This window comes from Sciurus vulgaris, assembly GCF_902686455.1.
Source record: "Sciurus vulgaris genome assembly, chromosome: 1".
Taxonomy (NCBI): Eukaryota; Metazoa; Chordata; class Mammalia; order Rodentia; family Sciuridae; genus Sciurus; species Sciurus vulgaris.
In genome coordinates this window covers 98,988,047-99,011,203 of record NC_136461.1, presented here as the reverse complement: position 1 = coordinate 99,011,203, position 23,157 = coordinate 98,988,047, and the positions used below count along the sequence as shown (strand labels likewise).

The following is a 23,157-nucleotide window of genomic DNA, read 5'->3' as shown; positions in this document are numbered from 1 at the left end:
GAACCCTCATATGTGCTAGGCAAGTGCTCTACCATTAAGCCACGTGAATTTTTTTCAACTTCCTAAATTTCTCCAATAAATACTTAACAGACAAGAATAAACAAGAAAAACTAAAGTATTATAAGGTTACATTCTGAAGACCTAGGAAGAAAGGAGATCCTCAAAAAACTTCATGATGATTTTCTTTTGAACATTTTAACAATAACAATTATTTAATTCTAATTTTTAAGCTCACCAGTAGTTCACATATTTTCAGAGCTTTTTTTTTTTTTTTTGGTACTTGAAACTGAAGCCCTTTACCACTAAGCTACATCCTCAGTCCTATTTTTTGAGACTGGGTCCCACTAAGTTGATGAGGCTAGCTTCAAACCTGGAACCCTCCTGCCTCAGTCTCAAGTTGCTGGGATTTCAGGACTAAGTCATTTTGCCTATCTTCAGTGCTCTACTGAATACCAAGTAATTTAATGAACTATGAGTATAAAAAGCACTGCTTACTTGTATACGTTCTTAAAATTGATAAGACTTCTGGTGAAAAAAGATCAGCTGAGTTCATACAGTTTAATAATCTTCCTCATTCATTTAGCATTAGAATTGGGCATTTCCTCAACATCCTTAGATTCTTTCTGTCAGTTTTTAATGACTATGTAATATTCCATCATGGATACCAACCTTGACTTTATTATCCATTTTCTTGCTATTGATGTTTTTATTATTGTCCAAATTTTAGAGTCCCTAGATACATGACAGTGTAATGACAATTTTGATAAAAAAAGTTATGTTCAGATAATTAATTTGAAGCAAAGCTGATGAAAGAGCTGAACTTACCAGCCTCAGCTAGTGCTGCAGCAACTTCATTCTGAGTCGAGTAGATGTTGCAAGCAGACCAGCGGCACTGAGCCCCCAAAGCACAAAGAGTCTCAATCAACACCTGTATGGATACACAGGAAGATAAGGTGAGGAAGAGGAGGGCTACCCAGGAGCAGAGAGCAGACCTCAGTAAGAACACAATATCCATAACTCTGTAGCTACAGATGTTACACTGGAGAATTACCGAAGGGTATAATCTAGCTAAGGGGTGGCAGGGCACACTGCTATTTAACTATACACAAAAGACATGTTCCTAAGTCTTTTTTTTTTTTTCCCCTCAGTACTGGGGATTGAACCCAGGAATGCTTTACCACTGAGCTACAACCCACCCCTTTCTATTTTTTATTTTGAGACAGAGCCTCACTCACTAAGTTGCTGAGGCTGGCAAGTCTTGAACTTCAATCCTTCTGTCTCAGCCTCCCAGTTTCCTGAGATTACAGGTGCATGGTCCTGTACCCAACCTAAAAGTCTTAACAGCACTTCTAAAACAATCCTATTTTAGATCTTCCTAAGTCAGGTTTGTTAAAAACAGGTTTACTTATTCAAACAAAAGTAACAAACCCTATTACAGGATCACAGGGAGGTCCCATCTAATAGCATTTGGAGGTTGGCTAGTTGGGGGAGAAAAAGCAAGTTACACAAAAATCTGTTTCTTTCTTCCCCTTATGAGAAGTCCCTCTATTTTCTTTCAACAAACTCACCGCTGTCTGGGCCGTGATGTGTGTACAGCCCACTATTTTAGCACCAGCCAAGGGCTTCTCCCCCTGAGCACGTTTCCTGAGTGAAATCAGAGCAGACATGTCTGTGAAAGAACAGAGGATTTGAGCTAGGGCTGCACTAGCAGTACCATCCGTTCCTGCTCAGCCATATCTATGGCTGGTCTGGGTCTGCTGAGATATGGTGAGGTAAAGTAGGAAAATTCTAGGCATATTTCCTTGATGACTGACAGTTTTGCTGGCTGAATAACAGTGGAGAGTTGTCATGGCATATCTCTCTTCCTCTGATGCTTCTGCTTTATGTGCAAAGGGCTGAAGAGAGAATTAAATAAATTCTCAAAAGTGACTAAAATGGAGGTGAGTCTCATCAGTCATTTGGGAGAGAGAAGTACTTTGGCACTGGCTAATGGTCTTCCATCGATAATCACTAGACCTAGAAGGATGACTTGACCCTTAGCAGCAGCCACTTGCTGTCCTTCACTATCCTGTCAGTCTATTTGGGTTTCTCTACCCAACTCTAGATATAGAACATGTCTTCAATGTGAAAACAACAGAAGAGTAAAGAGACCTTCCTGGGACTGAGGCAAGGTAGAGAAACTTAAGACTTGATTGTCAGTCAATTTTACTCTGCTCCAGCAGAGGGTGCTCAGGACCAAATGAGTCCCTCTGCCATCATATCCTTAGCTTACAACGCTCCCACATCAGCTGTTTCTGAGAAATCTGGGTCTCTGGGATTGGCAGCACAGTAAGATCCCACATAACTAATCAGTATGTAGTGCCCCAGGGTATGCTGACTCTGCATTGTAGATCTCTGAATATGGAGTCACAGGGGAGGAAAAAAGATACTACTCTGGGTGTAACTACCACATGTTGAGAAAAGAAGGGAAAACAAGATCAAGAATTCTGAGGCTCAAGCTCCATAGAGAAGTGTTTACCCGAAAGTCCAGGAAACTGTCTTTTCCCAGGACACTTCCAGCCTAGATTTTTTTTTTTTTAATATTTTTTAGTTGTAGATGGACACAATACCTTTATGGTGCTGAGGATCAAGCCTGGTGCACTTCATACATGCTAGGCAAGTGCTCTACCACTGAGCCACAACCCCAGCCCTCAGCCTAGCTTTTAAGCCTTCGGTTGTCTGTGGATCCTGATGACCAGCAAGAGGGGTTGCTTCTGTCTTCTACCCACTCCCTTTCTTTACCTTGCTCTGCAATCTCAATCTCCCGGCGTCCAAATTCTGCCTGCTTGATGTTCTTCACACAGAAATTGCTGCTGCCCTTGGAATTGGTTTGTTGCTTCTCCCGGGGGGAAACCTCATCATCAGAGCTGTCTGTGTAAGATGCAGCTAGAGCCAGTAAAGAAACAAGGGCAGAAAAACTTTAATGGCCCCAATTCCACAGAGTGTGGCCCCCAAGGGACCACACTTCATTTAAGTGAACACTATTAATTGGAGCTTTTTTTTACACCACTCTCAATTCTACTCTTCCAAGGTCTAATAGCTGGTGTGAATGAAATGGCTGTGGATCTCACAGTGTTGCAGTTCCTGTACCCACCCTAACAAGACTGTCATTAGTCTGTCATTAGTTCCTGTGATAAGGAGCCACTGATCCTAATCCTGTACCACCTGCAATGATCCCAGGTAATAACAGAGGTACCTGGTCCCAATCTGGCAAAAAAGGATGAATAATTTAGGGAAGGTGAGGAATGCTATTTTTACAGATCACTGGTTCTCACACTTAAGCATCTATCAGAATCACATAGTCTTTGTTAAAATACAGATTGTTAGGTCCCACGGCCAAAGTTTCCTAGTTTGTAGGTGTCATGAGGTGCCCAAGAATTGACATTTCCATTGAGTTTCCAGATGTTGATGTTATGGGTCACTCTGAAAACCACTATACAGAAGAAAGCCATGAGAGAAGCTTAAAAGGGATTTTACACTAGACTGTGCTCAAGGAATACAGAAAGGGAAAGAAGTGACATAGAAGGCGAGCAGAACTGGTTCTATAAAGTCTGTCAAGATGATCAACTTTAAATAGCAACTTCATATAAAAGCTAAATATATCCTTCAGATAGATATGCAAGGGGATATACAATCATTTTTTAACCCCTTGTCACTTCTTTCCTCTCTGCATCAAGTATTTTTATCATTTTTTCCTGCCAGTGCCCACCCCGCAAGTCTCTCTCATTAACTTCTATAGATAGGTCCTCCAGAGGGACAGAACTGCAGTTAACACAAATGACACCACAGGTTATCTTCTCCACCATGACAATATATCACTAAGCTTTTAAAAATGCTCTTAAAGGTTTATGTAAAATGACCACCAATATCATTGAAGACTTCTTCACTCATTCCCTTTCTTCCTCTTATAACTCCATCTTTCAAATTTTCCTTTTTTCTTAGCTATAATTAGCCTGCTTGTCACTTACCACCTTTTTATCTGTCACTCCAAGATATCCTTCCACTTACGACAGCCATTATATCTGAAACTGTTTCTTGCATACTTATGCCCCCAGTGAATCCATATATTTGTTTATTTCTGTAGTTAACCCCTATTTGTTCTTGGCTGCCTATCTTGTTTATACTGGGTTATTTTCAGTGGCACAGGGCAGAGATAAATTTATTTATAATTAAAAAAAAAAAAAATTCCTCAAACCTTAAGCCTAGCTCTTAATGTTAGTAACACAATGCAAACAATATATTGGCAAAGGACAATGAACGGCTTTTGGTACAAATCTCTTTGCTGACATTAATAGCAGCTGGTAACCTTGGACAAGTCTCTCAATCTTTTAACAATGATTGTTCACAGCCGAACAATGAAGAGATTATATTAGATGTCACTAATGTTTCCTCTAGAACTTAATTGGTAAGATTTGATATCCTTTTCCATGTTCACTTTCTAAACACCCTGTCTAGAGTTGGCAAGGGCATAATTCTGTAGAAATAGACTTATTACAGATGCTAAGATAGGAGGAGAGCACTGAAAAGAATCACTGTATAGCAGTCTGTATTTCTCCCACTCCAGAGGTTAATAGGGAAGTATACTTCAACATAAGGTAATCTGAAGAGCAGAAATACTAATTGTTATTACAATTTAAGCAGTCTTGGACAAGAAAGAAAAAGGTGACTGTGTATTTTATACAAAGAAGTTATTCTTCCAAATAGTTCTTTTCAAGGCCAGTTCTGTCAGCCAAAATTACATTGATTCCCTCTCTTTGAAGCATGGGTGGACAAATGTGGGAATCAAAATTGGCCAACTACTACTAACCAGGCACTGGCCACTGACCACACACAGAGACAGCCAGGCGAAGAAAGTCTTGAGATGACAAAAGCTTCCTAGCTACAAGCCTGGTTGGGCACATTCCCATTGCCCAATTACTAATTAACAGTTGACAGAAGTCTTGATATGAAGCATTTTTTTCAGAGTCTAGCTAAGTGAAGAGCACTGGGTAGTGAACAGGGAAGAGACCAGAGAGGACATGAAGTTCACATCTACCTGAACTGTAGCTGTCAGTGGAGGACTGTGAGATGGAACGAGACAAAGATCTCCGGCCAGTCTTCGTAGGGAATTTGGTGAACTCCTGCATGTCATCAGCAAACTGGATTTGCTGTAAGAAAAATGTTGAAGAAATTCTACATCTCTGCATCTGAGAATTCTAAGGCTATATATTATCTTCCCTAAAAGTCAATGTTACCGCAGTATTCCTACTAAACTCTCCCACCAGGAATCAAAGAGGGCTGAGGCTGCTCTCCAACTTCTCCCAAAATGCCAATTACTGCCCATTACCAAATGTTTGAGCAAAATTTGGGGTTAGTGGAAAAGCTTACGGGCCAACTTTCTTTAGCATTTGTCCAATTTTATCCATCTCCCTCCATTTTGTTTTCTTTCCTCTTATAACCTTGATACATTAAACTCTTTGCCCTTCCTTACAACTCTATCAGAAGACAGATATCTCATAATACTTTGGGTTTTTTTTTTTTCCACCAGAATATTCTCTTGAAGCACATTCTTAATGTGAAGAATTATGAAAAGATGCCTAGAAATGGTGATCAGCATGAGGTTGCCAATAGTCAAGAGCCCAATCTTGTCTATATGTCACAAAGTTAATGAAGTAGCCTCCCTTCTGTAAACGGTAAAAATTTAAAATACCAGAATATACCAATGAAAGAATGATGAATCTGAAGGAGAGAAAAATGACTTGGCAGACTATTAAACATTTTCTTAAATGAAATAAATCAGAACAAGATGACTATTTGAAAGCTACTTGGAAGACTGGTTTTAATAAATAGCTTACAATTAATATAATTTATATACAAATTAATGGATGTTTCTAAAGCATTTGAAAATACTAATATAATCATATGGTTTAAACCTTCCTCCTGAATTCCTGTTTAAACTCTGAGGAACCTTTTCTTCAAAATCTAAAAAATACGCAAACAAACAAAAGAAAAAACAAAAAAACACCCCCCCGAACCCCAAAAACCCCCACAAAACTTCATTTTTCTGAAATAACAGGATGGTTTGAGAAACTGAATTAAGATTTTCCTTACAATCTAACTCTTTAAAAGTTCCCATGGAGAATCCATTAAGCCAAGTCTTGAGCAAATATTCCTGCACATGTACACTATTACCAATTAAAATCTTCCCCGCACACTATTACCAATTAAAATCTTCCCCGCATAATATTACCAATTAAAATCTTCCCCGCATAATACGAGCAAATGGTTACAGAGACTTTCAAGCCAGGAATAGTAAACTATACATCAGTTACAGTTGTATGACCTTGCCCTCCTGTCACACGGCCTGGTCAGCTGGGGTAGCACCAACCTATAGTGTAAGAATCAAGCTTAAGTGTGCAGCCTAGATGCAGGCAGCCAATGTGAACAAATTGAAAAGTGAATTAGTGGGACTTCACAGGTCATAAAGTAGAAATCAGAGGAATACAGGTTCATGCTTTCAACTTTCTATCATCATGGTTCACACGAACAATGAAAGGAGAGAATGCATTTGGACAGCAGGCCTGAAAGAAAAACCTCAGTGTACTCCTAATTAAAACTGATCTTGATCAATATCTAACTAGAGGAGGGGGGCAGAGTCCACAGTTTGTTTTATTAAGTCTAAAGATGAGTCTACAACATGGAGGGGGGTAAAACTACATATCCTGGCATTCAGCTCAGGGTCTTATACATATAAGAAGGCATTTAGTATATTTCTGTATAATAAGTGAACCTTTCAAAATCCATTCTTGTATAAGGTCAATCAAGCCTCAAAGATAAATGAGTAACAAGAGAGACTCAAGCTGAGCAACATATACTGTACCAGAACATGATTAACAAGTATCTTTGTGTATTCGAGGCAGAATTTTTAGTTTAGGTGCTAAAACTTTAAATACCTTAAATGTCAAAAGCATAACAGCCTTTCAAAGAAGAAGAAAAAAACCTAACCAAACAAAAACAAACAACAACAACAAAAAATCCTCATTTAGATGGTCACAGGTTAGCATTTGCCCTTCTAGACAAGATTTCTCACTGCATGTTCATATGACTTCTGTAGTTAGCAAAACTAGTTTTACTGAGGAGATTAATCCAGCACCAAGGTAATGACTTTCAACCCAATATGATGTTATTTTGGTGCTGGAAAAAATACACAGTTGAGAGACCAGCAGTGCCTCCTAAGAGTCTCCAGAGGCAGCCCTTCCTCCACCAGCCTCCCTGCTGTTGGCATGGGCAGCTTGTTTGGAAGATCACTCCTCTCTGGCTGTTATGATTCCCTCCCTTGTTCATCTTTTTACAAAAGTTCTGGGCATGTTCCCAGACACTACCTACGTGGGGGGTAAGGGTGAGGAGGAAACTGCAATAACATTTGCGGATTTTTAGATAAAAAAAATAAGTGGATGTGGCAAGTTAGAAATGTCTCTTCAGTAACTTAAGAACTGAATTAATACTCATAATCTCCCCTTGCATTAATAAAGCTCATCAGCAGCCTACAGCTTAGCAAAATCCTTCACATCTAAAAATATTAGACTGTGGCAAGCAGCTTACTAATCTGTGTGGTGTTCCTACCACCCCACCTCTCAAGTAATGATATGGTCACTATTTGAAGAGGGCAAAACATGAACTCAGGCTCTGATGATGGGTGGCTGTCCATTCCTACAGTTTTTGATATTCTTACTGCTATAAGGTGACCCAGCAACACACAGGTGCATGATAACTTTGTCTTCTCTCCCACCCCAACTACACGCCACAGAACCTGTATCCCAGTTGATGCTGCTCTGTGTGCCTGCTCTGCCTGTTTTCTCCATACCTCCTAGCTGCACCAGTTGTCTTCCCAGCTAGCAGCTCTGTTTTCCCCTAGGAGAAGAGCCTCCTAGAGTGTTCTTCACCTTTACATTGTAAATGAAGACACTGCTGCCCAAAGAAACTTGGATGTCAATTTCCTCTCCACTGAAATGAGATTTTAAGAACAGACTACTGATTATTTGATTGCATTTGGGAAAAGAAAACCAAAAGATGACTGCAAAATCATGCTGTTTATATTACTTCCTATTACCATGATTTCTTCCCAGCATTGAGTCTTAAAGGTGTGCTTTAGTGTTTCTTCAAATCTATATCTGTAAGGAATTCTAGACCTAAATATAACATAGCATGGGGAAGAAGAAAAGTGAATGAAGTGTCAAAAAGTACCTTAAAGTAAAAAAGTCTTAACTATTTTGTATGTAGTTGCTCACCATCCAATACTACAACTGAACAAGCACACCAGCAGTCCACTCTTGAACTAGTAACACATCTGAGAAAGAGTAGAAGGTCAGATTGACCCATTCTTCAAATAGCACATCCAAATACAGAAGTCTACTTTGCTGTGTCTTAAAAACCCAATTAAATATCAGGCCAGTTTAATGTGCTATTTTAAAGTACCTCTTCAAATAGTTTAGCAGGTATGGTAGTTGACTGTCTTCTATGTCATACTGAGAATGTTAAAAGAAAAGCTCTACTGAATAAATAGTTTGGGGTACTTTAAATCCACCACCTAGTGGTAAGCCTGGTGATAGGGTGAGCCTAAAGAACTCTTATATAGAATTTACCAAGTAAAAGGAATCCCAGGCAATCTAAAAAAGTTATAAACCTCAAGAGAAAAACAACTGTTGTATGTTACTTGCTTAGTTGACCTTAATTAATATTTGTTTTACCATTAGAAGTTGAGTGTACTTTCATAAACACAGATCCTAAATACTCAATCTTAATAGCTCAGATTCCCTCCTTCCTAGGTCCTATCCAATTTTGCCTTCTCCTTCTTGAATTGGAGAGAATTAAAAACTACCAGAATCCTACTGTGGTTAACCATGTGCACCCTGTGGCTAAGGGATGCTGATCAGGGTAATACCTATGATACATTATACTTTTTTACTCAACTTATTTGCTAGATACCAACTAAATACCCAATACACATCAGGAAAGACTTATTCAAGGAATAATGGTCCCTTAAAAATCTATAGATGTGTTTTGATTCAGAGTGTAATGATAATGCAAATGGCATTGCCATGGAACTTCACAGATCCTTTAGGAACTTGCTAGATTCTGTAGTCATCACTGTCTTATCTGAATATTGTTTAACTTAGGCTTCTGAAAATTAGGTTAGGCCAGACATCTTATTAAACTTGTTATTTCCCATGCTTATCCAATAGCTTTAGGCTTCCTCAAAAAGATTTCCTCCTAAGGGTGAAGAACTAGACTCAAAGGTAAATAGCGATTACTAGGAAACAAATCATTAAGAAAGCATACTTTAAACAAGCATGGATCAGTCTTTCTTACTGCTGAGGATAATTTGAAGGGCTGGTATTCCTCTTCTGGTATACTATTGGTTTTCAGGGACACTTCTAAATTCATATATTCCGTTCCATTGTCCCCATTAGCATTCTGTGCTCAGAGACTTTTTCCTGTTTAGAAATTATGATCAGCATATTTCTTAGCTAACACTTAGCACTGAGAAAAAAGTGACATCAAAAGCTAGAGATTTTAACAAGGTCAATTACTAAGCAGTGTGCTACAACACCTTCCAGGATTCTTACACATTTTCTAGTTCCCTTTTCACCTGTCTTTTTGCTAATTTATTCTTTTACAGATTCTACTTTCACCCACTCCCTTTTTAGAGGAAAAGGAAGGGGTCCCCAGTCAGCCTAACCAAGTGTAACACCTTTTCATGGTACTTACCCCCAATCAGTCTGGTTCTCATTTCGATGAATCCCAAAGAAACAGCAATAAACACCAACTTCTTGGTACAAGAAATACACAAGTCTGAGTATTTTTCACGTCAGAGAGGTAAAGAAGTTCCTCAAGAAGGGTGCCTGCTTCCCAACACAGTATCCTTGTACCCACCCACCATTAAAAAACTTATCTTAAGAGAACCAATCTCAGGCCACAGAGTCAACCCACAACCACCTTCAGCAACTTTTTCATTCCCTGGTGTGGAAACCAGTCTTCTGAGACTCAGCAGGTTTTGGCTGCTCCCTGTCCTCCTTCCCTGTCTCAAGTTTCTTAAGTTCTCAATCTCCCCAGATGGAGCCTGAGTTTCTAGGGGGGAGGGAGGTGGGCAGGCTGACTAATCACAGCACATCTCTCCCTCCCCCACTGCACTCTTGTATGTCTCAACAGTAACCGGATATAACACACACACACACACAAACACATACACACACACACTGCTAGAATCCAATTCCAGTCAGAAGAAATACTCCTTTCGAAATGGGATTCAACTTGATCTTCTGTCAATGCTGGTGGGAGGAAGGGATGAGGCAATATTAGGCCCCACACTGCTGAATCACCTAAAATTGAGAAAAAAGTTTGAAAAATTCTCTCAAAAAGACAGCACTTTTTCTTTTCAGCTACTCGTCTTCTCTTCATAGGAGACAAAAACACTTCACTGGTTTTCTACTATCTCCTAAAGTGCTCTAGTCAGTACGAGTAGTACTACAACTACAGGCAAAAATTAAGAGGTTTTTAAAAATGGCATCAAGAGTCCAGGGAAGGGCTTAATCTTTCCAAAACCACAATTTACAACAGAAGGCAACACACACTGAGACTTTAGCCATCTACCTGCCTTGACTGTTCATACTTCCCCCACCCTCAATCCCAACACCAATATTATTTAAAAATATGCCAGTCATTCCCTTTTCTCCTCACAATGTTTTTAAAAGGAAACTAGTAGAGGTGACTGAAGAAATCATGGTTCCTGGAACATACCCATTATTTTAGTGATACACTGAAGTCTTCTTCCACCCCTACCCACCACACCACTGCTGTACTATTTCTTTTATTTTTTTTTTTACTTTATTATGATTATTTTCAACATAGAAAAAAATTAAAGAAGAGTGTAACGGATACTTATATACTGTCTACCTAGAATGAATCTTCTCTTTTCCAGTTTAGGTTTCTTTGTATATACACACATACACATCATACTTTCACATGATCCTTAAAAAAAAAAAAGTAGCAAACACAAAAATTCACCAACAAATCCTTCAGAATGCATCTTTGAAGAATAAGAATACTCTCCCACAGAACCTTGATGATATTATCACACTTGAGAAAATTAACAGTTATCCTATATCATCAAATGTCAACTGTATTCAAACTTCCTCCATTTTCTCAAGGTTATTTTTCACAGTTGAGGGTCAATGGTCATCCCAATCTTCCAACAAAGGATGGAATAAAGGTTCATTAAACACAACAGTAGGTTCCTTGAGCCTCTGCTAATCTAGAACATTCTGCTTTTCTACCTCATATTCTTTTCTTGGAGTCCAGGCCAGATGTCTTATAGCTATAATTTCCCATTTCCTTAATTTTTCAGATTGTTTCCTTCCTGTAAACTACAAGTTCAGTTTGAGTAGAGAGAGATTAAAATTTTGGCATGGATTTTCTACAGATGATGTCATGTATTTCCTCTTGTAGGAGGAACACAATGTCAGGTTGTTGCACCATTAGTAATACTAAGATTGAACCTTGGCTAGAGTAAGACCATCAGATATCTCCTTTGAAAGGTACATTTTCTCTTCAGCAAATAAAGGTTGATTTGTGGGGTGAAACATCATCATGGTGAATATCTTGTTGTCCAGTGACTTCACCATGTTAATAATCCTTGCACAAACTAATTACATGGGGGGGGGCTTATAAAATCATAATTGTTGTTCATTTCTTCCTTACATATTACCTAGCATTTTTTTTTTTAATGAAGAAAACCTTTGCTTTTCCTTTTTACTCATCATTCGTAGTTGATATGTAATACTCAGTTATACATTAACTGTGCTAAATGTTTACATTGTCCCAAGTTGGGGCACTGGGTTCCTCCTAAAAGCTAGATCTTCTGTCCTTCTGACACTCCATTTAAGCACTTTCTTCCTTTTTGACAAATGAAGATATACCGAGCTCACTTTGTTCTTTCACCCATTTCTCCAAGGCTTTATTTCTTTTTGAGGGGAAAGAATTTAGAAACTAATATTTGGATACAAGGCATGGTAATTGCTATCAAAAGTTTCAAAGCTTCTAGATTCATCTAGTAGAAAGAGCAATAATTCTTTGTTTTATTCACGAATTTGTGTTGGCTTTTGAGATTGATATTTCAAACTTAAAAATTATCTTTTCAAAAAATAATTTTTCTATTTGTATTTCTTTTATGTTGAAAATCTTGGCCCCTAGTAACTCTAACATATTTACTTACTTGCTATATTCTATAATAAATACATAAAATAGTTTTAAAAGGATAAAATTAATCTTATTACTAACAGTCTCCTCGGTGGTTGATTTCACTTAAGTTCTTTTTGTCCTCAAAATATATTTCAGAAAGAATGTATAATCAAAGTACTAGAAGACTGCATAATCAATTTGATATAGTATGCTAGATTTGATAAACTTATTTGTATTTGTAAGTAATTTTAAGATTTCCTTTCTCTTTGATTTCACCTTATTTCTGACATATAAAACATTTGCATGAATCAAAAGTTTAAAGGTATACTCAGAGAAGTCTCACTTCTATTTCTATTCCTGTGACTGCTCATTCCACCATATTTTCTCTGGCTTCTTTATTCTTATATTGGCTTTTACTGAGGGCAAATAAATATCCTTATTTTCCCTCTCTTAATCAAAATACAGCATGCTAAAATGTTCTACTTTTTTTTTTTCCCCCTTAAAAATCACTCTGTATTGGTTTACAGAGTATAAGACTCAACTTGGGAAAGAGAACCAGATTCCTTAGTTCACTTTGTAAGTTTGTAATAAGGAGTCATTAGTCTTACTTTGTACTTCTCTTTAAAGTGAATCTTGATTTTAAACAAAGCTCTCAAGAAGTTAAACTGGAAAAGGCTACTGCAAGGTATGCTGGGATGTTCTTTTTTATGATGAAAACTTGTCAATTCCTTAATAACCTGTATTTTTCAAACAAATGTCTATGGAAAGAAAATTTAACACTGAAAGCAAGCAATCCATGGATAGAACGAAGATGGGGTATCTGGCATTTTGGAAGGTAGTCACATGAATTGAGCAAATGTCATTTGTAATTTCTTAGCCGTCAAGATGGAAGATTAGCAATGTATAAGAATAAGGTGATGGCACACACTTGTAAAACCAGCAATTTGGGAGGGTGAAGCAGGAGGACTGCAAGTTTTTGAGCCCATTTTCAGCAGATTAGTGAGGCCCTAAGCAACTTAACAAGACCCTGTCTGCTCCCCCGCCCCCGCCAAAAAAAATAAAGGGCCAGACATATGGGTCAGTGGTTAAGTGCCCCTGGTCAATCCCCAGCACCAAAATAACAAACACAATTCTTCCTTCTTTAATCTGGAAATCTAATTAAAAGTCAATTTTGTTTTAAATTCATGTATTTGCTTAAGTGAACAAACCCAGTTGTGAAACCACAGTATTTGGGAAGGCTAGGCTATGTCTAACTAGAGGCAAAAGAAACGGAAAGTCCTGGCCAAAGTAGTATGCTTATAGTTTTTCTGCCTGGATGGCAGAAAAACTATAAGCAGCTTCCAATATGTGGCAGCTGAGGCTATGAAAGTCAGTGTTCTGAAACTCAGGCTAATGTCCAACAAAGGCTAATGAGATAGAAACCACGGAAGTTTTTTACTCATCATCCAGTCTTCCATAAAGTATAGGCTCAGGGGTGAGAAAAGTCATCAAATCTCAATATAATATAAATCTGAATTTAAGGACCTAATGTTAAATAGCTCCTATTTAGTAACAGGTATTGTTTCCAAAGTGGGTCAACAGGATCTTTCAGAATCCATCCTGTAGTTAAGACTGCATATTTTCAAGTTCAAAAGACAAACTGAAACCCTTTTAAAGATCAAATGCAGCTGATTTTAGCTTCCACAGTTCTTCAAAATGAAACAAAAAATTTTAAGTCTCCAGAAGGAGAGACTAGACACACAACACATAGACAAGAAAACATCAGTTGGTCACATCAAACTGACAAATATTTTTTTTTTTTTTAAATATTTTTAGTTGTTGATGGCCACAATACCTGTATTTATTTATTTATTTACTTTTAGGTTGTGCTGAGGATCAAACCCACTGCCTCACATGTGCTAAGCAAGCACTCTACCACTGAGCTACAACTGCAGCCCCACAGCAAACCATTTTTAAAACACGATGGTAGCCAGGCGCTATGGCAGTGGATGACAATAATCTCAGTGGCAAGCCAGCCTCAGCAAAAGTGAGGCACTAAGCAACTCAGTGAGACCCTGTCTACATAAAAATATAAGATAGAGGTGGAGATGTGGCTCAGTGGTTAAGTGGCCCTGAGTTCAATCCCCAGTACCAAAAAAAAAAAAAAAAATCAACCATGAAATCAACAACAAAAAAACCCACAATGGTATTTTTCATTACAGACAGGTGATACTTGCCATTCTTCTTAACTTTCTACCTACTTTGGGATGTATACATTCGATTTTAGATAAAAGCCTCAGTATAAAACACTACCTCAGATGGCTTGCAAAGAACAAGCAGACTGAAAAGAATTGTTGACTGCAGGTTCTTTGGAGCTATTTAAAAAATAAGAGTTATCTACTGCTCTACAGTGAATACTGCACAATTCTCCATCCTGTCTACCTCCAGACTAGAATATAAAAGTCTGAGTTTTCCTGACCGAAGAGTTTTTGAACAGCCATTTTCTAAGCAAAGTGGACAGAAGCACAAAGATCTCTTGCTTTATTTACACTGGATGGGAAACCAAAAGTCAAAATTAATTTTTGTTTAAGAAAGGTTATGTGGAAAATTTTATCAATAAATAACATTGCTAGATTGTTACTGATTTAAATAATTTTCAAATCATTTTTATTTAACTCTTGGCATAATAAAAATAAGCCTTACAATCTAAAAGCACTAATTAGGATTTTTACTTAAAGCTGATTAGAAAAGAAGTTTAAAATCTACACTTACTGGTATGGTAAAAAGATCTAAATGCCTAGATTTCCTTGACTCTTTTAGTTTAAGTACTGTCTTGACCTTGGTGGCTTAAAGTTTAAGGAGGATTTGCATTTTCAGAACATTCTGGAATCTTAATGGTTGCATCTACACTTCACAGATGAGAAAACAGAACAGGGTTGCAGGGGTTAAGTGACTTGTTTAGGGCAATATTCTATCAACAGAGAGATTTAAAAAAGGAAAAAACAAAACAAAACAACAACAATAAAAACCAAACCAACAAGCCCAGCACTATTTTCCTTCTTTTGGAATAGGCTAGGGAAACAGCTTTCCCCCAACTTTTCAAGGGGTCAGTTTACAGAACAGTCTATGTTACATTAAAGTTTTCTGTGCTTACAATATCAGAGGAACATTTGTGAGCTTTAGAGAAGGAAAAGAATTCCTAAATCTTTATTAACTTTGGAAGAAGCCAAATAAGGAAATATAATATTCTAAAGTTGCTAATGAATTGCTACTGAATTGCTACTGCTGCTTAGACTTGAAAAGGGTGAAGAGAGAATGGAAGAGTCCAAACTTGATAGGAGGAAAAAGGTCCACACAAGCACATACTTCCACGGTCTTCTGTGGATGAAGCGGGGAGGAAGAGTGTGTACCAGCAATCTACTGCCAGCCATGTTACTACACAAAAGAAATCTCAGAAGTTCCTCTCTGCATCATTCTACCTCTATTTTATACAAGTTGTTTTCCAATTTGATATGGCTAAAACTGACCAATAATTTTTAAATAAATGGTTACCTGGGAAACTCACCAGTTATTTTCACAAGAATTTAACATTTTTTAAAATGTGCAACAGATAATATATTTTAAACATTTTAAAAAAGGGATTTATTTAGTCTGTGCTGAATGGTGATGAGGAAACTTCTTTCACACACTAAAGTTAACACAATCAGAAAACATGTACTTAAGTTGAAAACATTTTACTAGGTTCCCTTTGTACCTATAGTATACCACTCAAAAAGCATCCTCTTCAAGCTACCTTGAATCTTACATGACATATCTGAAAGATCTAGTAAAGATGAATTTTCCCAATACAAAAACACTTGTATTAAAATTGGGTAGGGTCAAAATTTTAAAAAGATAAACTTTGTCACTGATGCATTCCCACTTTCTAGTACCACCTCTCTAACTGACCTGATTTTAAAAAGTTCTTGTAAGGCTACTTATTTTATTAAAATAATCTGGAATTAAGTAACAAGATATGTGATTACTGAACCTTGGTTTCATAGCTATGGTAGATAGTTATTTAAAGCAAGCGTTCAATTAAATAATCTCACTTATACATGGAGTCTAAAAAGGTCAAACTCAGAAACCAGGAGAAGAAGGGTGGTTACCAGGAACTGGGGAAATGATAAGCTGTTGGTTCCTTTAAGCAACTACTGCAATCTGTGATGAGGGGAATAAATTCTGGAGAGTTAATGTGCAGCACAGTGACTACAGCTAGTAACAACGTACTATATGCTTGAAATTTACCAAGATATTACATCTTAAGCATTCCCAACACACATATACACAAAGGAACTGTGAGGAAATGGACATGTTAATTAGCTTAACGATGGTAATAATTCCATAATTATATGTTGAAACAGCATATTGAATACAATGAAATAAAACACAATTTTTATTTGTCAATTATATTCTTAAAAAGCTAAAAAAAAAGGCTGGGCTCGGAGGTGCACGCCTATAATCTCAGTAACTTGGGAGTCTGGGGCAGAAGGACTGCAAATTCAAGGTCAGGCTCAGTGATTCAGTGAAGTCCTAAGCAACCCAGCAAGACCCTTTCTCAAAATAAAATTAAAAGGGGGCTGGAGTTGTGGCTCAGTGGTAGAGCGCTTGTCTGGCAAGTGTGAGGCACTAGGTTCAATACTCAGTACCATGTATAAAAAAATAAAACAAGAAGAACAATTGACAACTAAAAATTAAAAATAAAAAAATTAAAAGGGCTAGTGATGTAGCTCAGTAGCAGAAAACCCGAGCTCAATCCTAGTTAAAAAAAAAAAAAAAATTCAATTAATGAAGAAAAATCTCCATATCTGATTTCTAAGAATAGAATTTTTCCAAAAACTGAGTAGCAGGTTTTAACTACACAGCTTCACAAGCTTAACAGAACTGCAAAACATTTCTATATAATCTCAAGAAGCGAGGTTTGAAATTAAGTGTGGTCATTTTAAAGAGCTTCTTTAAAAACAGAAAATAAAGATAAGTGGTATGTGATTATAGCCCCCTCAGCTTTAACGTATCACTTAGCAAGCCATGAGCTGTCCTTATATTACTAGCAGGGTGGAAGGTTTCTCTGCACAAGTTTTTCTATGTGCTGTCAAGCAGTTAGAACTGGAACCATCCAGAGCCGCCTAACTTCTCAGGGGAGGACTGGGGGCTCTGTTTGCTAATGGAATCTGACAAGGTTAGCCTGCAACAGCCTGAATTTAGTCCTTACTCAGCCAGCATTTGGTATGGGTATGGAAAGCTCCCCTAAGACTTCAGGCAGAGCAATAAATATCCCCGTTAAGACCACCCTAAAGTAAAGAGGTACTGACCTGTGGTTATTCTAAGATTAGCTTTCCGGGAGGAAAAGGCACTGGACTGTGGGTGCTCACTGTGTTCCAGCCTCTACACTGGCCCTATCTTTCCACATAATTCTCTCTCCCCAAGTGCCCCTACGAGCTTTCATTCATGTTTCTACAGTACATGTTATACCCTGTACTAACCCTGAGGCAGGGTCTGGCCATTCTTTCCAGTCAAACACCAAGTTTTCTAGGGAAAGAGACATATTAACATATTAACATATCCTGAGTCTTATTTGACAATAAAGCAACAGTGTCAGATCCCTTTAGGAGTAAAAAGAACTCTCTTTTTGTCTGACTTTCAAATCTGCTCTCTTTGGCTGACTACCTGGCTAACTCGCTGAGTCAAAACTACCTTTCTGCAGCATGGGGATTCCTCAGAAAACTTGGAATGGAACCATTTGACCCAGTTAACCCACTCCTTGGTTTACACTCAAAGGACTTCAAATCAGCATATTACAGTAATTCAGTCACATCAATGTTTACAGCAGCTCAATTCACAATAGATAGATTGTGGAACCAACCTAGATGCCTTTCAATAGATGAATGGATAAAGAAATTGTGGTATATAAACACAATGGAATATTATTCAGCCATAAAGAAGAATAAAATTATGGCATCTGCAGGTAAATGGATGGAGTTAGAGAATATCATGCTAAGTGAGATAAGCCATTCCCCAAAAAAACCAAAGACAGAATGTTTTCTATGACAAATGGATAATGATACATAACGGGGTGGGGAGGGGGTAAGGGAAGAAAGGAGGAAGGATGGATTGTGTAGAGGGAATTGAGGGGTGGGGAGGGGAAGGAAAGATAATGGAATGAGACAAACATTACTACCCGATGTACATGTATGATTACACAAATGGTGTGACTCTACATTGTGTACAACCAGAGAAATGAAAATTTATACCCATTTGTGTACAATGAATTAAAAACAAACTACCTTTCTGCAGCATGGAGATTCCCCAGAAAACCTGGAATGGAACCAACATTTAACCCAGCTGTGCCACTCCTCAGTTTATACCCAAAGGACTTAATATCAGCACACTACAGTGATGCAGCCACATCAATGTTACAGCAGCTCAATTCACAAAATTAAACTCTGGAACCAACCTAGGTGCCCTTCAACCAATGAATGGATAAAGAAATTGTGGTATATATACACAATGGAATATTACTCAGTTTTAAAGAAGAATGAAATTATGGCATTTGCAGGTAAATGGATGGAACCAAAGAGTATCATGCTAAGTGAAAAATAAGCCAATCCCGAAGAACCCAAGGCCGAAAATGTTTTCTCTGATATGCAGATGCTAATTCACAATAAGGGGGGTGGCTAGGGAAGAATAGAAGTACTTTGGATTAGACAGAGGGGAGTTAAGGGAGGGGAGGGGTTTATGGGGATAGGAATGACAGTAGAATGAACTGGACATTATCACCCTATGTGCATATATGATTACACGATGGGTGTAACTCTACATCAAGTACAACAAGAATGAGAAGTTACACTCCATCTATGTATGATGTGTCAAAATGCTTTCTACTGTCATATATAACTAATTAGAGAACACATTTAAAAAAACCCTATCTTTTGATATGATTTTTTTCTCATGGTCTAAGTCATTCCTCATAGATGGAAGCTGTACTCGCAGATTTCATAATAATTTTGGCCAGCTTTGCTACATAATTTAAGAGTAGTTCCAAAAGATCTGTTAAGTTTATCTGGGGAAGCTATTTCAAAATGCCAACCCATTCTCTAAGTGCATCCTTACTCTCAGCTCCTTTGCCATTCTGATTAAGTAGGCCGAGTTTAGGGCCAGGTAAGGAACATTTTGTAGAAAACTCCTTAGGTGACCGATACTTTCCATTCCTCCCCACCTCATGAGATGCTGATTTAAGAAGGACCTGAGGAAACAAACAAGCCCACTGAGTTTACCAGGTTCTTGATAAAATGACTCAAGGAGCACGGGGAACGAATGGGTTAGATATGTCTTGTTCAGAGATAAAACAAATAAGGCAAAGGAAGAAGAGGATCTACCTTTAAGACCAACTCCATCTTGTCAGACCATCTGTCTGAGGGTCCACAAGGGGTCAAAAGAATATGACAAAGAACCTGTCTGAAGAAAACAGAGACTGCATTTTTACCAAGACTTACTCCAAATTCAGTAAACACTGGCAAAATGCTCTCATTCCAAACATGCCCAGCACTGGATTAATCCCCTCCCTAAGGAATCAGTGAAGAATGTGCAGTATTACAAGCCCCATGCCCCACCCCCGCAACAGGAGAGGTTCTAAAGCTCTCCAATGCAAGGGCTAAAATTAATCTCATCAAATATCCACTCCCATTTACAACCTAGGTAGAGATATAAGGTACTTCTCAACATGGGTACTGTCTTTCTACGCTTTATGATTTTTAAACACCCTTTACCCACCTCCACCAAGAACCAAGCCTTTGACAATCTTCATTCATTCTTAATTGGAAAAAAAGAACAGAACCACCTCAAGAGTAAAGTTTCCCGATGGGAAATCCTGGGGAAGGGGTGCAGCAAGTTCAGTCCCTACAGGATGCATTTTTCTTGGACTTACAATACAGCTTATTACAGTGAGAACACCATGTCCCCAACCAACTTGGTCTCTTTTCTGTTACAAACCTGAAGTAAACAGATTCTACAGCAGCTACAAGTCTGTTACCAAGGCCACTGTATTGATCAGTATAATTAACATTCACAATTCATTTTAGTCCAGCATAACAAGCCAGCTGGGCTACTCGCCCCATAAGTGAGCACTGGAAATCTTCTCTTGCTTGCTAACAATTCTCCTGCTCAGAAGCTAGGCACTAAAAACGAAAGGACTGAATCAGAAGTTGGAACCACCTGGCCAACAACAGGAAACTGAATTAATTACCTAAGCAACTGCACACATCTTCCATTTCTACAAAGCACTTATTTCATCGTCCAGAACAGCCAAATTCTGAAGGTTTCTTTCCCCGAATCCTGCTGGTCATGTACTTTAAGGAAACACACAAAATTTTGTGTCAACTAGAGCCAGAGCTTTTGGCTAGGACAGCTTTGGCGCAATTCTTAGAAGGGGTGTCTAAAAGACAGGGCACATATGGCATTTGAGTGTCAAGTTCAGCTTTTGGATCAGAAGGGGCAGTCAGAGTTGCAGAATAAGATCCTGAAATTTGCTTAGTACTGCCAGGCAGCGCAGTTCATCTATTACTTTCAAGCCCCAAAATCAAACTGTTCATCATTGGCTCCAAGTTCCAAACCCCTAGGTAAAAATCTCCTGTTCCTTAAATCCAGAGCATGTGTAAATCAGAAAACCAATTTCAACTTTGGGCAACGTACCTGATGCAAAGAATTTAAAATTTCTTTTGATGGTAAAGAATTCAAATTACCTTCCCCATTATGCGTGAAGAAATCTGAGCTTACTGCTTCATGTTTCCATGATACTGTGCTAACAGGCTGAAGGCTATGTGTCCAGTGCGGTTTCCTCCCTCACCTTCTGTTTCTGGCATCAAGGACTGAACTGTTGGAAATTCTCAATAATTTCTCATTTGCAGTTCTTAGTATTCCGTTATCCATGAGGAAGGGACTGAAGTTAGAAAAACAGCCTCAGTCAAATGAAAGGTCAAGTGAGTCAAAGTCACCAAAAGAGTTCAGATGTTTATTTTCTCTCAGGGATGATCCACTCATAGTATTTTATTCAATAAACTTTAATGACAGCATTATAGGTAGGCATGACATAGAAGAGGTGTGAAATATGGTCCAAAACCTCAGTATATTCTACCTAGAGAAATCAAATGAGTAAGATTCAGGTATCATCAGTTCACTTTTAAAATAGTGAAGTGCTACACTAAATCAAACCTGTTTTTGAGAGAGAAAGGAAAGCAAATTACTCTAGTTTGATATGAATCTAGTATGTGAGCTCCCTATTCTAAATACTTCTATGGAAGCAGCTTTAGAACTTCAGGGACATCCACACTTCATATGAAGAGCAGTAGGGCTAAGAAGATACAAAAAGCCCCAAAAGTTGCTGAAATTCTGGTTTCAGTATGTGAAAGTTCCTGAGTTAAATCCTCAAGGCATTTATAATGAGTCTCTTGGGTAGCTGAGGAGCATCTCAAGGAGGAGGGTGACAACACAGTTTCAGTTTTGTTCCAAGCCACAAGGACAAACTGTAAGCTGGAAACAATCTGTTCGAAGTTTCTGGACCTGCTAGATGCATGACAACTAAATCAGGGTTTTTTAAACCCAGAATCCAAGAATGAATTTCAGAAGTTCCAAATACCCTCTGAAAGTGCATGAAAATTTTTTTGTGATCCTGAATGTTCCTAAGAAACAATAATTTTAATGAAATTCTTAAAGGGATCTGTGACTCAAAAGATTAAGAATCACTCACTATTTTAGAGTCTAATCTGGCAACTCTGAGAGCATTCCCTTAAATAGGCAAAAGTGAAGCCTATTCTCTACCTTCCACACAAATTTGTCTAGTCACCTCTCTTCTGAAATAAAAAAAAAAAGAGAGAAAATTCAAAACAATTACCTCTTCCACATCTCCAAATAAAGTTAATAATCATGAAGAGTCCAGATGAGTTTTCCTTAAAGGTTTTGGAGGAAGGAAATAAGGTATGACTGGTCAAAGAAGGCAGATCAGAATCTTGGCCCTATTAATTTTCCTAATAGGTCCTTTTTTTTTTAATTTCAGGCTCCTGGGACTATAATGGAAACAGGTCATGGCCCAAAAGCTTGGACTTGTGTTCAAACCAGTTCTGGGAGGTAGTGATAAAGTAATTCCCATTATACCCATGGAAACCTGTGCCCCAAAGGTTCTCCTTGAAACCATAAGTACTGGAAGGGTTGCAGCCATTTATTAAAAACAGAACTTTCAAAATCCTGTCATTGCTCAAAACACAGTATGAACTGCTTCATAAGGTCTGGGTCAACGAAACAGTTACTCTCATCTCTTTCAGGCCTTTAGCTCTTTCATTCTGCCATTCACCATCAAGCTCACCAAGAGCTGTGCACGTTACAGATGAGCATACTAGCATTTTCCTTGGCACTTTGAACACATAGGTTCAGTGGATTCTACTGGTACCATTGTACACTCACAGGTTCAGAAGAGAAAAACATAGAAACAATATGACATGCTCTTACTGGCAGTTCTTCAGACTGTAAAGAATTAGGCCTGAGAAAGGTCCAAAATGAACAGTGTAGTACAGTGAACAGTCCCATATGCCACCTGCTTATTATGCCTAGTTTTTATTCACAACTGAGCACAGGGTGAACTGGCTCAGGTTGGTAGAGAGGAGCATGCTAGTAAGCCCATCAAGCCCCACAGGTTATATATGTTAACTGGGACTTTCATGGCAAGAGAGCAGGAGCACGCTCAGGTAGTCTTACATTTGTGGTTCTGCCAAAGTTCTTTTCCTAAAGAAATGATTAAGCCCCACTGTACACTGTTAGGCAGTACCAATCATTATATACATTCTGAGATTAAAGCACCAGGCTGATTCTTCTCAGAAAAATTTAACAGATAAAAAC

General features: G+C 38.1%; 1 protein-coding gene across 4 annotated transcripts in view; it reads right to left on the bottom strand.

The window, feature by feature from the left end:
* AHCYL1 (adenosylhomocysteinase like 1) overlaps positions 1-23,157 on the bottom strand; it is a gene marked incomplete at its 3' end in the record, with an annotated part of 40,326 nt that overhangs the window by 10,654 nt on the left and 6,515 nt on the right. For 3 of the 4 annotated variants that reach the window (XM_079105783.1, XM_079105784.1, XM_079105785.1), the window contains 4 exons: positions 5,075-5,186; positions 2,782-2,925; positions 1,569-1,669; positions 826-928 (listed from right to left, as the gene is read on the bottom strand). In XM_079105783.1, coding sequence (XP_078961909.1) covers positions 826-928; positions 1,569-1,669; positions 2,782-2,925; positions 5,075-5,186 — 460 coding nt within the window. Of the gene's footprint in view, positions 1-825; positions 929-1,568; positions 1,670-2,781; positions 2,926-5,074; positions 5,187-9,786; positions 10,214-23,157 lie in introns of those variants that run through there. The other variant, XM_079105786.1, reaches the window with a different exon arrangement.